This window comes from Phascolarctos cinereus, unplaced genomic scaffold (genome assembly GCF_003287225.1).
Source record: "Phascolarctos cinereus isolate Bilbo 61053 unplaced genomic scaffold, phaCin_HiC Scaffold_9;HRSCAF=440, whole genome shotgun sequence".
In the NCBI taxonomy this organism is placed as follows: Eukaryota; Metazoa; Chordata; class Mammalia; order Diprotodontia; family Phascolarctidae; genus Phascolarctos; species Phascolarctos cinereus.
This window is the reverse complement of record NW_027556402.1, coordinates 64,106,461-64,123,944: the sequence shown is the minus strand read 5'-3', so window position 1 is coordinate 64,123,944 and position 17,484 is coordinate 64,106,461. Positions and strand designations below refer to the sequence as shown.

The 17,484-nt window shown below is 38.4% G+C and overlaps 1 protein-coding gene and 1 long non-coding RNA gene across 2 annotated transcripts in view; one reads left to right on the top strand and one right to left on the bottom strand.

The window, feature by feature from the left end:
* CYP4V2 (cytochrome P450 family 4 subfamily V member 2) overlaps window positions 1–13,160 on the top strand; it is a 34,369-nt gene extending 21,209 nt beyond the window's left edge. Inside the window, exons 7-11 of the mRNA XM_021007684.2 lie at window positions 2,099–2,278; window positions 4,196–4,298; window positions 5,245–5,379; window positions 5,485–5,664; window positions 11,715–13,160. Of these exons, the coding sequence (XP_020863343.1) occupies window positions 2,099–2,278; window positions 4,196–4,298; window positions 5,245–5,379; window positions 5,485–5,664; window positions 11,715–11,875 (759 nt within the window). The 3' untranslated portion in view covers window positions 11,876–13,160. The remainder of the gene's footprint in view (window positions 1–2,098; window positions 2,279–4,195; window positions 4,299–5,244; window positions 5,380–5,484; window positions 5,665–11,714) is intronic.
* On the bottom strand, window positions 10,490–11,729 carry LOC144455386 (uncharacterized). The gene is made up of 2 exons (XR_013484119.1): window positions 11,639–11,729; window positions 10,490–10,897 (listed from the first exon to the last, which is right to left on the bottom strand). It is a non-coding gene; the product is annotated as an uncharacterized LOC144455386 (long non-coding RNA).
* Window positions 13,161–17,484: the final 4,324 nt, after the last annotated feature.

Below are 17,484 nucleotides of genomic sequence, written 5' to 3'. Positions count from 1 at the left end.
TGTATAGGATATGATAAAAATTAAATAGAATAAATTAAATAGACATTCAAATTAAAATCTTTGGCAGGGGTTAGTATAGACAGAAGCTTTCAGAGGCAATAGAAGCTGGGTTTTCTGGTTATGTTGAGCTACCTGAGAAAACATTCAAGTTCTAAAATGAAATAGCTGGTCATAGCCAACTAAAAAAAATAAGAGAAATAGTGACACATGTTAAATGTACTTTACTTTATGTAAAATGTATGGATCTGAAAAATTGAATGTTAGTTGATTTGGGTGGGGTAAGGAAGAGGTGGTATATCAAGTCACATTTTAAATACCATAGGAAAGATATTTTAAAAATTTTATTGGGAATTCTTATCTAAAGTAAGTAGTTGCCATCTTGATTTATGTTTTGTATAAATCTATCTTTTCATATATTTAATTTGCTGATGGTTTCATTCATCCATTTTACTGTTACTAGATCAGCTGCCTAGTTAACCAGTTAACAGATATCCTACTGAAAAGCTATTGATTTTACCTGCTTAGAGTGAACTTGTATTATTTAATATCATCTTACTAACTGTTCCTGGATATGATCATTTCAAGGAGGGAAGGAAGGGAAAAAAAGAAAGGAGGAAGGGAGGGAGGGAATAAGCCTTTATTAAGTGCCTGTTATGTACCAGGCTAAGCCTTGGGATACAGATAAAAACAGAAAGAAAAACAGTCCCTGTCCTTGTGTAGCTTTCATTCAACTGGGGTCAATGTCTATTAGGGGAAGTCAACACGCAAAAGAGAGAGGGAGAGAGACAGAGACAGAGACACAGAAAGAGATAGAGACACAGACACCGAGAGGAGAGAGAGAGAGAGAGAGAGAGAGACAGACAGACAGAGAGAGACAAAGAGATAGAGAGAGACAGAAACAGAGAGATAGAGACACAGAGAGAGAGAATGTAGGGAAATAGGAGGGGAAATAGAAAGGGATCTGGTTTAGGGCCATGGTTGTGAAGTCCAAAAAGTCAGGAATAGGGTCAGGACAAAATGGAAGACCCAGGAGGAAGGGGAAAAGGCCTGATGAAGGAATAGTGCAGGGTGAGCAGACTGCAGGGTTGGTAGGTTCCAAGGCAAGGTGGCACCAGTTGATGAGGACAGCTCCAGGATGAACCATCAGTAGAGAAGGCATGCTATTGTAATCCAGAAAGTCAGGGATACGGCTTGGAAGAGAATGAATGAACTTTAAGGTCTTTTTAAAATATTTATTTATATCTTTTATTTTTATATCATCTTCATTTACAAATAGATTTCCTCCTCTCCTCTCCATTTTACCTGCTTGGAGTGAACTTGTAGCTTATAACAAAGAATAAAAAAGAAAGGGAAAAAGAAAAAACAGTGGAGCAAAACAAACTGACCTGTCAACTAAGAAGGAAAATTTTCTCCTCTCTGCTTCAGGGTCAGCCTTGATCGTTATAATTATTGTGCACGTGTGCATACAAACACACATACACACACAAACAAAATTGTGTGCATGCCTACCTGAGTGAGAATTTTAAAATTTACAAAATGTTTTCCTCATAACAATCCTGTGAAATACATGATATACAATATGAGTATATATAGTATATAGTTTAATAGATTATCCTTATTTTATAGATGAAGAAACTGAGGTACAGAGAGTAAAGTGCCTTGTGGGCTGTCTTATAGTGTCAGATCCAAGACTGAGTTTAGATTTCAAGACTTGCTTGCTTTTGACTGGATCATAATTACCTTTTATGAAGTCACATTAACATTTTTGTAGTAATTTTCATTCTTTCTCCTTAGTAAAATTGAAAGTTTGCTGAGTGCAGACACTGAGGGATCTTTTTGTTTTTTTCTGTTTATGCCCAGTGCTGGTACATAGCTGATGTTCAGTAATGCTTATTGGACTGCATTGAACAATACATTAGAACTGTAGCCCCTTGGTGGGGAAAATGGTACACACAATGAGATCTAAACATTTTAGAAAAGTCTCCAAGGAAAAGCTATTGGATGCTCCACGGCCTTCTGAAGCCATTGTTCTTTCTGAGGGAATATTGTTAAACTGCAGAATGTATAAAAATAAAAGGGTTTTTTTTCCAATATAAAGGTTATTGAAGAACGAGCCAGACAAATGAAGGAAAATAAGGCACAGAAGGAAGGGGATATGAAACCAAAAAACATCAAACGGCTGGCTTTTCTAGACTTGCTTTTAAATACAACTGATGAAGATGGGAACATGCTAAGTCCTCAGGACATTCGAGAAGAAGTTGATACTTTCATGTTTGAAGTAAGCTTCATATCATGGGGCTTTCCAAACACCATTGAAGAGATTCTTAGTACATGTAATATTATTCCAAACCCGTACCTACATTTTTCTGGAGTTTCTTATATCACTGGGATAAGAGACTATATTGAATTTTTTGAAACAAATTTCCCCACTAATTTGTTTCTTTATATTAAAAAATATAAAATGATATGAGCCTTTGATAAATGTGAGCCTTATAATATAGACACACTCACACATATATACATACATATATATGTGTTTTTGTGCATATGATATTCATACACACACACACACACACACATATATATATATATATATTGTTGTTGTCGCTTCAGTGGTGTCTTACTCTTTGTGACCCCATTTGGGGTCTTCTTGGCAAAGATACTGGAGTGATTTGCCATTTCCTTCTTCAGCTCATTTTATAGATGAGGAAACTGAGGCAAACAGGCTTAAGCGACTTGCCCAGGGTCGCACAGCTAGTAAGTGCCTGAGGCCATATCTGAACTCATGAAGATGAGTCTTCCTGATTTCAAACCCAGTGCACTATCCACTGTGCCACCTAGTTACCCATATACATATATACACACCTATGTGTGTGTCAACAACAGATATGTGTATATATGCATGTATGTATATACATATAAATGTTTGTATGTATATATACAACAAATATGCATATATGTGTATGTATGTATGTGTGTGTGTGTCTACCTATCTATATCTTTATATCTCAAATCCATTTGTATTCTGACTTGGGTCAATTTCCCTGCCAAATCCAGGAAAGTATATTAAGGAGTGTAATGTCAAGATGCCTTCCCTAAAGAAGTTGAAAAGGAGCCAGATGTGGTTGCTTCTCATTTGAGTTCCTAGTTCTTTGGTCAGAGGATAGCTGCTGTGGGAAATATCCAGAAAAGTCTTGAACTCAGTTATATAAAGATACAAACATAGGCTGACTCAGCAGATTCAACATTTTTTTTTGTCATATGCCCACCAATCTTCCTCCTTTAGAGGGATAAGCTTTTAAAACCCGAAATGGATCTATCATTCATCCAAAAAAGGAGAGGAAGAATTGTCTTCTTTTTTTTTTCTTAATCATATATGTATTATGTTATCTTAGATTGATAAAATAAGGTGTTTTTTTTCTGAGGAATTTAAAAGTTCCTTCCTATGTGTATAATTGTCCTTATTTGATAGTTCTGAAAGTAGTGGATGGAGTGTGATATTGATGATACTTCTGACGAAAGATTGAGAAAGAACTGTCAGATAGATAGGGGGAGAGCACAATCTCAGGGAGGAAAGAATATCTTTAAAGGTCAGTGGTGTCAGGTGTGTGGTAGAAAGGTAAAGGAGAATGAATACTGAGAAAAGGCTATCAGATCTGGCTATTGGAAAGGCATTGGTAACTTTGGAGAAAGTATTTTCAATTGAATGATGTGGTCAGAAGCCAGATTACAAAGTGTTGAGAAGTGTGTGAAAAGAAAGGAAATGGAGGCAGTGAATGAGATTGTTTTTTCTAAGAGCTCAACTCAGAAATAAAGGATAAAGGATAATAGCTAGAGGGGATGCTAGAGTATAGTGAAAGTTTATAAAGAATGGTAGAGAATGGGGAAGTTTGTATGCGTCAGAGAAGAAGCCATTAGGTTGATGAGATAATCCTGGGGGTGGCCTGCTAGAGAAGACAGGGATGGAATCAAGGGCACATATAGGAAGGATTGGCCTTGATGAGAAGCATTACCTCTTTATCAAAGACTATTCTAAGTCATAGTGTTAGAGTTCTTATTGCTTTGTGCATTTAATTATATTGTATTCTTTTCCTTGTCATACTCCACCTGAAATAACATAAGACAGTTTTTGTGCTTCTGCCTTCTGTCTTCTCCCCCTTGTTTCTCCACCATCATTTTAATTTTTTTCCTTTAGGGTCATGACACCACAGCAACAGCTATGAACTGGGTCATCTACTTGCTAGGTTCCCACCCAGAAGCCCAGCGCAAAGTACACAATGAACTGGATGAAGTCTTTGGTATGTTAGATTCACTTATTAATTGATCCAGAAGTATAAAGTTGATGTATATATGTATACTTCTACTTTGGCAAATGAATGCCATACTTGCATGACATGATCACAGATTTAAAGCTGGAAAGAACCTTAAGGTCCTTCTAGTCCTTCCCCTTATTTTACAGGAGGAGAAACTGAGGAGAAGAAACAGATGGTCCACTTCATGAGGATTCCTGATGTAGCATGAGCCACAGATCTGTTCTGACAACTGGTCTCATGGCCTCTAAAGGAGGCATAATTAAGAAAGTAGGAGAGGTGTCAGATAATGTTGTCAAGAAAGCAGCTGAAACTGACTTTACTGTGAAGAATTATCATCCAGCCCTTAGGTGTATTTTGTGTCTAGACCTCAGGCAGTTTTCAGCCCAGCACAGTGCACAAAAACTTTTCTAGAAGAGTAGACAGGGAATAACATCCAAGATGAAAATTAACCCAGAAAACCAGAATTCCCTGAGCCACAAAGAGACTTCACTATTCCCTTCCTCTCCCTTCTTCCAACATTGGCAGCCATACAATCACAATATAAGACCCAGCTAAAGAATGCTGGTCTTAAGGCCTTTATCAGCTATCGGTAGGCAGTCTGGGATAGGAGAGAGGTTGGGGCCATCATAAGTTAGTTTTTTTTTTGGTCACAACTGCTGTCTTTTCAAAGATGAACTATCCTGTGTTCCTGATTATGTTAACATAATATTGTTATTCCTATACACATCTGTATTCCATAATAATTACCTTATACTGATTTCTAGTTTAGGTTTTATTAGCCATGCCTTATTCTTTATCTGTAAATTAAATATTCACATATAATTAATATTTATATTTAATTAAATATTAGTCTTATGTGTTTAGGTTAATTTAAGCTTCTTTGATGCTTTTCTTTTCATTTTTTTTGTTGTTGTTCTCCTTTTTAAATAAGGAAAATCCGACCGCCCTGTTACAGTGGATGATCTGAAAAAACTTAAATATTTGGATTGTGTCATCAAGGAGACCCTTCGTCTCTTTCCTTCTGTTCCTTTTTTTGCCCGCACTCTCAATTCAGATTGCTTTATTGGTAAGCATCTCATGTTTAGGCCAAGAGGGGAATTGTATCTTCTGAGCAGTTTGCTCCTGTTGGTAGTAGACCATTGCTCATGTCTCTTTGGCTCTTCCCATGTAGCTGGTTATAAGGTTCCAAAAGGGACAGAAGCAGTTGTCTTACCCTATGCCCTGCACCGAGATCCAAAGCACTTTCCAGATCCTGAGGACTTCCAGCCTCAGCGATTCTTCCCTGAGAATGCTCATGGACGCCATCCTTATGCTTATGTTCCATTCTCTGCTGGACCCAGAAACTGTATTGGTATGTACACTATCTGAATTAGAATGAAACTTGTGAAAAGCCTTTTTGTGGGCATCACACCATTATTCTGTCAACTCACCATGCTAAACACTGGATCTGAAATCTAATAGTAGTAGTAGTACTAGCAGTAGCAGTAGCAGCAGCAGCAGCAGCAGCAGCAGTAGTAGTAGCAGCAGTAACAGTAGTAGTAGTAGTAGTGGTGGTGGTAGCAGTAGCAGTAGTAGTAGTAGCAGTTATAAGGAGCAGCAGCAGCATTTATATAGCACTATTTTGTTATTGTTCTGCCATTTCAATTGTGTACAACTCTTTGTGACCCTGTTTGGGGTTTTCTTGACAAAGATACTGGAATGGTTTTCCATTTCCTTCTCCAGCTCATTTTATAGATGAGGAAACTGAGGTAAACAGAGTTAAGTGACCTGCCCAGGGTCACACAGCTAGTAAGTGCCTGAGGCCAGATTTGAGCTCAGGAAGATGAGTCTTCCTGACTCCAGGTCCAGCATTTTATCCACTATGCCATCTAACTGCAAATTGCTTTATAAACATTACTTCATTTGATTCTCACAATTCTCTTGTGAGATAGGTGCTTTTACTATCCTCATTTTACAGATGAGGAAACTGAGGCAGGCAGAGGTTCACTGACTTGCCCAGGGCCACACAGCTAGTAAGTGTCAGAGGCAGGATTTGAACTCAGGTTTTTTGACTCTAGGCCTAACACTATCCACTCTACTACCTAGCTGCAATCCAAAATCAGGTGATTTTTTTTCCCATAGTGATCAAAAAAGCAACAAGTATCATAATTCAGCTTGGCTATCTGCTATACATTAGTATGAGAGCATGGCTTTGAAATATAACTTTTAAAAAAGTTTGGTCAGTGTGATAGCATTTAATAATTCCACAATATGTAATTTCATTAGTGCCTGTACTGCACTGACAGAGGTCATAATCCTTCCAGACTTTAATAATAGTAATAATAATATCTAGCATTTACGTAGCTCCATAAGATTTGCCAAGTGCTTTCCATATGTTATCTTGTTTGATCCTCTTTATCCTCATTTTACGTATGTGGAAACTGAGGCTAAGAAGGATTAGATGTTCATTTCTGATTTAGTGCTCATTCCTATTTAAAAATGAGACTAGACTAAAATAGGCCAATAATGTTATACTCACTGATCTGATCAGAGGTTAACTTTAGGGTTCCAAAGAGAAAGTCAAACTTAGGTAGAACTATAAATTTATGAGGAATGGAACTGAAGAATTTCTTTAACTTCTTTTACTGCTAGTGGTAAAATTTGATTTCAAGGGCTTCATGTTAAGGCAATAATATTTCCTCCGTCACCAGGAAAAAATAAATTTCTTTTTTTTTCCTATCTGGAATATTGATTCTTTCTTCTAAATTCTTCTTAATTGCTTTAGAAAGGAAACTATTATTTACTTAGGATGCTAGAGCTTTGTGGGAAAATGGGGGGGGGCAAGGAGAGACGTCTTCTTGACTCCAGGCCTGGCACTCCATCCACTGTACCACCTAGTTGCCCTATATACTGAATATTTTTTTCTTATCTATCTATCTATCTATCTATCTATCTATCTATCTATCTATCTATTTTTTACTTTCTAATATAATTTATTTTCAGTTTTCAATATTCACTTCCACAAGTTTTTGAGTTCCAAATTTCTCACCCCTCCCCCCACCCCAAGATGGCATGTATTCTGAATACCCCTTCCCCTGGTCTGCCTTCTCTTCTATCTCTCCTCCCTTCGCTTATCCCCTTCCCCTTCTATTTTCCTGTAGAGCAGGATAGACTTCTGTACCCCCATTTCCTGTATTTCTTATTTCCCAGTTGCATGTGAAAACATTTTTTTAAAAACATGTGTTTTTAAAACTTTGAGTTCCAAATTTTCTCCCTTCCTCCCTCCCCACTCACCCTCATTGAAAAGGCAAGCAACTCAATATAGGTTGTACATGCGCAGTTATGCAAAACACTTCCTTAGTAGACATGTTGTGAAAAACTAACTCTATTCCCCTTAATCCTATCCTGCCCTCCCATTTATTCTATTCTTTCTTTTGACCCTGTCCCTCCTCAGAAGTATTTACTTCTGATTACCCCTTTCCCAATCTGCCCTCCTCTCTATCATCCCCCTGCTCTCTTGTCCCCTTCTCCCCCTATTTTCCTGTAGGGTAAGACAGATTTCCATACCCAATTGAATGTGTATGTTATTCCTCCTTAAGCCAAATCCTATGAGAATAAGATTCCCTCATTCCCTCTCACCTTCCCCTGTTTCCCCTCCACTGTGAGAGACTTTTCTTTTCTGTTTTTTTTTTGTGAGATAATTTACCCCATTCTACCTCTCCCTTTCTTCTCTGAGTATCATCCTCTCTCATCCCTTATTTTATTCTCCAAATATGAACCCTTAATCTTCAACTCACCCTGTGCCCTCTATCTATCTATATATACATACATACAATTTTTTTCCTTCAACTACCCTAATACTGACAAAGTTCTCATGAGTTACAAATATCATCTTTCCATGCAGGAATGTAAACAGTTCAATCTTAATAAGTCTCTTATGATTTCTCTTTTCTGTTTACCTCTTCATGTTCCACTGGAGTCCTGTATTTGAAAGTCAAATTTTCTGTTTATCTCTGGTCTTTTCGTCAGGAATGCTTGAAAGTCCTCTATTTCACTGAATGACCATTTTTTCCCTGAAGGATTATACTCAGTTTTGCTGGGTAGATGATTCTTGGTTGTAATCCTATCTCCTTTGCCCTCCGAATATTATATTCCATGCCCTGCAGTCTTTAATGTAGAAGCTGCTAAATCTTGTGTTATCCTGATTGTGTTTCCACAGTACTTGAACTGTTTCCTTCTGGCAGCTTGTAATATTTTCTCCTTGACCTGGGAACTCTGGAATTTGGCTACAATATTCCTAGGAGTTTTCCTTTGGGGATCTCTTTCAGGAGGAGATTGGTGGATTCTTTCAATTTCTATTTTGCCCTCTGGTTCTAATAATCAGGGCAGTTTTCCTTGATAATTTCTTGAAAGATGATGTCTAGGCTCTTTTTTTGATCATGGCTTTCAGATAGTCCAATAATTTTTAAATTCTCTCTCCTGGATCTATTTTCCAGGTCAGTTGTTTTTCCAATGAGATATTTCACATTGTTTTCTAATTTTTCATTCTTTTGAATTTGTTTTACAGTGTCTTGATTTCTCATAAAGTCACTATCTTCCAATTGCTCTATTCTAATTTTTAAGGAAGTATTTTCTTCAGTAATCTTTTGGACTTCCTTTTCCATTTGGCCAATTTTTCTTTTTAGGGCATTTTTCTCCTCATTGGCTTTTTGACCTCTTTTGCCATTTGGGTTAGGCTGTTTTTTAAGGTGTTATTTTCTTCAGTATTTTTTTGGGTCTCCTTTAGCAAGCTGTTGACTTGTTTTTCATGATTTTCTTGCATCACTCTCATTTCTCTTCCCAGTTTTTCCTCTACATCCCTTACTTGCTTTTCAAAATCCCTTTTGAGCTCTTCCAAGGCCTGGGACTGATTCATATTTTTCTTGGAGGCTTTGGATGTAGGAGCTTTGATTTTGTTGTCTTCTTCTGGTTGTATATTTTGATCTTCTTTTTCACCAAAGTAAGGTAATATAGTCTGACTCTTTTTGTGCTGCTTGCTCATGATCCCGGCCAATTACTTGAGTTTTAAACTCTTTGTTAAGGTAAGAGTCTGCTTCCAATGTGGAGAGTGTACTGTCCCAAGCTTCAGGGGTTTGTGTAGCTGTTTTCAGAGATACTTGTAGGGACCTGTAAATTTTCAGTTCTTCCAAGGTGGTATGATAAGGGGCGAGGTGTTTACTCCTTTCCTGGCCTGTGACCACAAGTATTCCTTTCTGTCCCGTAACTGTGAGGAGGGGTTCCTCTTCACAGCCACTCCAAGCTCCACCAAGCCAGCGTTCCTCCTCACCCCAGCACCACCGCCCAGAACTGTGACCCAGATCCACACACGGGCAAAGCAAGAGATTCCTGCCTTAGCACTGGCAAAGAGATCCCTGCAGACCCTCTCTGATCAGCCACTGGATTCCCCCTCAGTCTGTAAGGCCACAAGCTCCCCCCCGCCCAGGGCCACGCTCTTGGGGACTGGAGCTGAAACCCCACCTTCCCCTCTGACCACCAACAGAAACAGACTTTTCCCACTGACCTTCTAAGTTGTCTTTGGCATTCGTGGATTGAGGAGTCTGGAAACCTCCACAGCTGCCCCGTGATTCAGTCCTCTGAGGCCTGCTCCAGGTTTGCTGCGGCCTGAGTGCCCAAGCTGCCCTGTGCTGCGCTCCCAGCCTAGCGCGATACACCTTTCTAATCAATCATCCAGGTTGTCTTGGGCTGGAAATTTGTTTCACTCTGTCTTTTTGTGTGTGTTCTGCTGCTTCAGAATTTGTTTAGAGCCATTTTTTATGAGTATTTGGAGGGGTTTGGGGGAGAGCTCAAACAAGTCACTGCTTTCACTCCGCCATCTTGGCTTCGCCCCCCCATATACTTTATATTATATGATATAATTTAATCTAATTGACATATGTAATACAATATAACAATACAATATAATATAGCATATCTTGTTATATTATAACATGCATAGCAGAGCATAGCATGGTATAGTATAGATAATAAAATTCTTAATTGTACTATATCATTTAGCTGCAGACATTGTCTTCTATTTCCTCTGTGTCTTTAATGCTGTCTAGCACTATGCATGTGTATATTCAAGAAGTATGCCTTAGTTGTCTACATGGACAACATTCATTAAGAAAGTCATATCAGAACACAGTGGACTAATGTGATTCAGTTCAATAAGCGTTTATTAAATGACTCTGATGTGCTAGGAGTGAAGGTGACTGGATCTCTTCTCTTATGGAACTTCCAGTCTAGCATGGAGAGGAAATATACCAACAAAGATAGTTATGACATATAATATTTCACGATGAGTATATCAACATCAGAGAGTTACAAAGCTAAATCCTGAGGGGAAATGTTTTGTCAGTTGGGAGGATTCAATCAGTTAGGTAACAACCATTTACTAAGGTTTATTACTATGTGCCAGGACTGTGGGCCGCTGACTGGGAAATGCATCCTGGAAGAGGTGGTGAAGGAGTCTCTTTCCCTCCTCCACAAGGCTGCCAGACTGATATTTCCAAACACATTCTGAATATCCTCCTTCTCAGAAAGGCTCCAGTGATTCCCTGTGGCCACTGTAATCAAATGCAAATTCATCAGCCTGGCAGTTAAGACTCTGCCCACCTTCACTTCTACCTGCCTTTCCAAACACATTTCATATTATTTGCCTTCACGGACTCCGTGTTCCATGCAAATGGGAAGAACAGTCAGCTGTAGCTTTGATTTGATGTCCCATCTCTGCCTCTGCACAGTCTGGCCCCCTTACACCTGGATCGTGCTCACTTTCTTATCACCATGTCTTATAATCTGTAGCCTTCTTCAAGCTTGACTTGGCTCAGCTCCTTCTTTACCTTTCCTGATTCCTGTAGTTGAAACCCCCCTCTCCCTGTTCCCTTTGTAGATCTCTCCTCCCATCTACCTTAAGGACAGGTAGGTGGTACAGTGGGTAAAACTCTGGACCTGAAGTCAGGGATACTTGAGTTCCAGTATAGCCTCAGATGCTTACTAGTTGTATGACTGGGTGAGTCATTTAACCTCAGTCTGCCTCAGTTTCCTCATCTATAAAATGGGGATAGCAATAGCACCCATCTCTCAGGATTGTTGTGAGGATCAAATGAGATAATATTTGTAAAACACAGTATCTGGTACATGGTAGGTACTTAATAAACACTTATTCTCTTCTCCACTATTTAGTTTTTGTCCCCGGATCCATACTTTCTAGCACATTGCCTTATACATAGTAGGCGCTTTATAAATGATTATCAAATTGAATTGAAATATATGTAGGGAGTCAACATATTTCAGACATATCATACCTAAGATCACAGAGATCTTTGAAACCTCTGTCTGGGAATAAACTCTGAAGTGGCCATGTGTCTATTAAATTTTAAGGTCAGAAGTTTGCAATGATGGAAGAAAAGACTGTCATTTCCTGGGTGCTGAGGCGGTTTTGGATCGAATCCATTCAAAAAAGAGAAGAACTTCACTTGGTGGGAGAGATGATTCTTCGGCCAAAGAATGGCATCTGGATTAAGCTGAAGAGGAGAACATAGGAGGGAACTTTAAATTCGATCGATTGTATTGGCAGTTCATCATCTAGCCTGAAAGATGAGAGAGAGAGAGAGAGAGAGAGAGAGGGAGAGAGAGAAAGCTAGCTTACAAAATTCTTGAAGATATATTTGAAATGTAAATCCTCTGGTAGAGGACCCATTTCAAAGGTCTGATCTGTCTGCTTTCATTGGCTTCAGAATTAGAGCTATGAAAGCAAAGTTTGGGTATATCAACTATCAATACAAAAGTTGGTAGTAACCACATCCTTGACACGTTTCGTCAGATGGTCACTGATGTCAATCACAGGATGAGCAGGTAACAAGTTTTCCAACCTGGAGGATATAGATCAATTTGTTGTCCTGTGTTTATAGACCCAAATAAATCAAGGAAATCAACTTTTTTTTTTAAAAAGAGAAATACTGACATTTAGTTTTTATTCCTCATAAAAGCACAGATGCTTAAGAAACCCCTTTTTCTTTGTCAATTATGCTCTCATTGATAGGATCTATCCTGAAGAATAGCTACAATTCCTTTGAGATAAAAGGTCTATTTTGTTTTGATATTTGAAAAAAAAAACTAGTATTTTGTTCTTTTGACCTAAGAGATTTAAAATAATTTTTTGAATTATAATAATTCGCTTGCAGTAAAATTATTTTAAAGCACTTTATATTTTCAAAGCCCTTAATAATCTTTATCAGTTATTTGTAATTTACATAAAGAAGCAAAATTTTTAGAGCAAAGGGGATCGTAGAGACTTCCAGCAATCTTCACCCCCCAACTCCCAAAGAAAGCCATTACCTGAAAGGGAGCAAAAGGGTCTCTGAAGAACCAAAAACAAATGTCATAAAAGAGATGCCTTAAAGCCTGTGTACTTTTTAAAAAGCTTTATTGATTTTTACTCAGCACATAATTCTAATAAAATTGTTTTTCTAGCTTCTTAATCCACAAAAAATCAAAGTGTGTGGTGTAGGAGGGGAACGATCAAAATCCTAATGACAGATGCATTGATAGTATATGAGAGTAAAACTAGGAGGTAGACAAAAATATTCCAGATTGCCCTGAAATTAGAAGGGAAATACTTAAACCTTTTCAGCTTGCAGAGGTAGGATTCAGTTAGTGAATGTGTATAGATAAAATATAAGTGGAATGGTTTTGTTTCTCAGTCTAACATGGTCATGGTTATCATTTACTTACTGGGCTGTCTAATAATCATGTATGGGATCTGAAATATTGAAATCAAGGCACTGACTTTTGAAAATAAAGTTTTGGGTTTTTTTAACTTCTAAACAGTTCTCTTTATCCCACCTCCTCCACTTACTTAAAAAAAAAGGAAAAAGAAAAGAAAAAGAAAATCTTTGGAATAGATAATAATAGCTAATATTTACATAGTATCTACTATGCCAGGCATTGTAAGTGCTTTATAATCGTTAATTCATTTGGTAATGGGATAATAACAACCTCCCAATAACACTGAGAGGTGGGCACTGTAATTAACCACCATTTTACAGATGAGGAAGCTGAGGCAAGTAGGTTAAATGACTTGTCTAACATCACGTAGCTAATAAGTGTCTGAGGCCAGATCTGAACTCTTGACTCTAGGCCTAGTGCTCTATTCACTGTCTAGCCTAGCTCCTCCAAAACACCTGCACACATACATATATACACAAATTTCCTTAGGTGGCCACTGATGTCAATCACAGGATAAGCAGGTAACAAGTTTCCTACCTGGAGGATATAGATCTATTTGTTGTCATCTATTTATTGATCCAAATAAGTCAAGGAAATAAAAGTTGTGGTTTTCTTTTTTTTAAGTATTGACATTTAGTTTTTAAATCATAAAGGCATAGATGCTTAAGAAACTCCTTTTTTTTTAAGTCTGGAGATACTGGAGTGATTTGCCATTTTCTTCTCCAGCTCATTTTACAGATGAAGAATTGAGATGAACAGGATTAAGTGACTTACTCAGAGTCCCACAGCTAGTAAGTGTCTGAGGCTGGATTTGAGTCTTCCTGACTCCAGGCCCAGGATTTTATCCAGTCCAACGCCTAGCTGCTCTAGACTGGATAACAGGCACTTCGTATCTACTTTTTTTCTTTCTTCCTTTCTTTTTTTAAATGTGGTTCATTTTTCAGAGAGGCAGAGTGGAACAATGGAGAGAAACTAGGTCTCTCTTGCCTTCCTATTCTTTCCAATGTTTTGCCTTCATCTCTTTGCCATTCCATTCAACATTTATTAAGAGCCATGTACTGAGCACAAAGACAAACATGAAACAGTTCCTGTCCTTAGAGAGCTTACATTCTAGTGAGAATGGAGAAGATACAAAAAGATAGATATGTATTAATCCACAAGCATTTATTAAGCGACATAGGTGAGGCAGAGCTGTGCAAAGTCGTCAGCCTCACTCTCTTCCAGAGTTAGCCTGGCATTTAAGACCCCAATGTGTTCCTCCAGCCATATTGTATATTATTCCTCTTTACGTACTCAATACCCATCTTGGATGACTGGTTGGTTTTTGCAATATTAATCTCCCTTCTCTTGCCTCTTTACTCCTGTCCAAACTGTTCTCCTATGCCTAGTACACACTCCCTTCTGATCCCAAGGTGGCAAATTCCTTCCCTTCTTTTAAGACTGAATCCAGGCGTCACTTTATTCATATAGCTTTCTCTGACATGCATCCCATCTTTCCCTTGCTGAAAGCATTCTCTTGCCTTCCTATTCTTTCCAACACTTTGCCTCGATCTCTTCTTTGCCATTCTATTCAACATTTCTTAAGAGCCATGTACTAGGTACTGAACACAAAGACAAAAATGAAACAGTTTCTATCCTCAAGAACCTTACATTCTAGTAAGAATGGGGGAGATGTAATATGGACAGATATGCATTAATCAGCAAGCATTTATTAAGTGGCAGGCATTTTCCTGGGTGTTGGCAATGTATATACAAAGAATGAAACAATCCCTCCTCTAAAAGAAACTATACACTATCAGATAGATAGATAAAATATAAGGTAATTTGAGAAGGGACAGAATGATAGCTACTGTAATATAATAATGATAATATAATTGCTAGCATTTATATAGCACCTACTATGTGCTAAGCACTTTACAAATATTATCTCTGGACAATCACAACTATGGAAGGTTAGGTACTGTTGATGTCCCTATTTTATAATTGAGGAAACTGAGGCAAAAAGGTTAAATGAGTTACTCAGGATCATATAGAAAGTAAGTGCTTGAGGCTGGATTTAAATTCAGATCTTCCTGACTCTGGGCCCAGAGCTCTGTACTTGGCACCACCAAGCAGCCTGACAAAGAACCATCCAATTTAGTGACTAAGAGATGGAAAAGGTTTGAGAGGCTGGAGGAAGAGAAGGAGAGGCAGCAAGTACAGACGACTCGAGGAGTTTTTCTGGGAAATGAAGATGGAATATTGGACCATGACTTGAGGGAGACGAGACAAGAGAACAGGAAAGATTAGTCATGTTCGTAAAAGAAATGGAAGGGGAGGGAATCAAAGGCCCAAGGAAGGGCCCAGGGCCCTTGGCAAGATGAAGGGCCACATCTTGCTCACATACTAGAGCAAAGGGTTTAATAGAGGAGTGGAGCAGGACTATCTCCTCTCTTATTCTGGATGCTATTACTGTTGTTCATTCATTTCAGTAGTGTCTGATTCTTCATGACCCCATTTGGGGTTTTCTTGGCAAAGATACTGGAGCAGTTTGTGATTTCCTTCTTCAACTCATTTTACAGATGAGGAAACTGAGGCAAACAGGCTCAAGTGACTTGCCTAGGGTCACATGGCTAGTAAGTGTCTGAGGCTAGATTTGAACTCAAGTCTTCCTGACTCCAGGCCCAGCGCTCTATCCACTGCACTATCTAACTGCCCCTGAACACCATACCTTTATTAACTCAGTCTAAGACTGCACTGGATATTTTACTGATGTGTTATAGTGTTGTCTCATATTAGATTTATAGCACACTAAAACCCCAATACTATATAACTGATCCTGTTCTTGTGAGGTTGGTTATTTGAACCCAATTGGAGGACTTTACATTAATTCTTGTGAGGTTTCATCTTATTACATTTAATCCATACAAAGAGATTGGTAAAGCAGAGGGTCTCATCCACCTTGTTGTCTTGGACTTTCCCGTTTAACATCAGGGATCACTCTCACCCCACGGGGCCATGATACTCTTGAGGTCACTGTGTCCCACCTCGGGTAAGCATCAGCAGCTCAGTTATAGTCAGACTCCCCTGATTCCAACCAAGACAGACCGATCACCAAATTCAGTGATTGCAATAGAACATAAGCAGCCACATTGCCACGAGCAGCACTTTCCCTTTCTATTTTTGACCCAGGGGCACTGGCTTTCTTGCTGATCCTCAGAGAAGACACTCCATCTCTCAGCTCCTGCCATTTTCATTGGCTTTCCTCTCCGTTACCTCCAGGATCCTCCTGCCTGACTCCAGGTCAGAAGTCCAACAAGAAAAGGTAACACAGACTATGAAGGAACATCGGGGGAACTAGGCATGTTTGGCCATGAAAAACAAATGAGTCACAGCATGAATACTGTCTGCAAATATTTTAAGGGTGGTCATATACAAAAGACAAATGAAAAATTATTTGGAATAGAGGGCTCTAGAGAGCATATCTCAGACCAGTGGGCAGAAATTATAATGAGGCACTTTTTGGTTCAACATAAAGAACAATGTTCTATTAATTTACATTTATTTGGTCTATAAGCTTCACAAAGTACTTTCCTCATGATAACCTTTTTAGGTAGGGAGTATAAGTATTAGTATTCCCATTTTACAGATGTAGAAACTGAGGTTCAGAGAATAAAGTGACTTTCCCAGGCTCATATGATTAGTAAGTATCTGAACCAGGACTTGTGCCCTTTTGATTGCATAATGTTGTCTCTCTACCACAAAAAGAGCTGCTATGAGTATTTTAGTACATATGTGCTCTTTTCCTCTTTTTATTTTGATCTGTTTAGGGTATAGACCAGTAGTGGCATCATTGCACCAAAGGTATGCATAGTTTAATAACTTTTTGGGCATAGCTCCAAATTGCTTTTCAGAATGGCTGGAATTGGCTAGTTCATAGTGCCACAAACAGTACATTAACATACTTGATTTCCAACAGCGTTTGTGAGATATGTCATTTTCCTTTTTTTTTCTAACTTTGCCAATCTAATGGGTATGAGGAAGAACCTTAGAGTTGTTTTAATTTGCATTTCTCTAATTATTAGTGTTTTAGAACACTTTGTAAATATGATTATTAATAGGTTAGATTTCTTCCTCTGAAAACTTCCTGTTTCTATCTCTTAACTGTTTATCAAATGGAAAATGGCTTCTATTCTTGTAAACTTAAATCAATTCCATATGCATTTAAGAAATGAAGCCCTCTCCTCATTTGTCTGATTCTTTTCTAATTTGGGCAGCTAGGTGGCACAATGGATAGCATGCTGGGCCTAGATTCAGGAAGACTCATTTCCCTGAGTTTAAATCTAGCCTTAGACACTTACTAGCTGTATGACCCTGGGCAAGTCATTTAACTCTGCCTCAGTTTCTTCATCTGTAAAATGAACTGGAGAAGGAAATGGCAAAC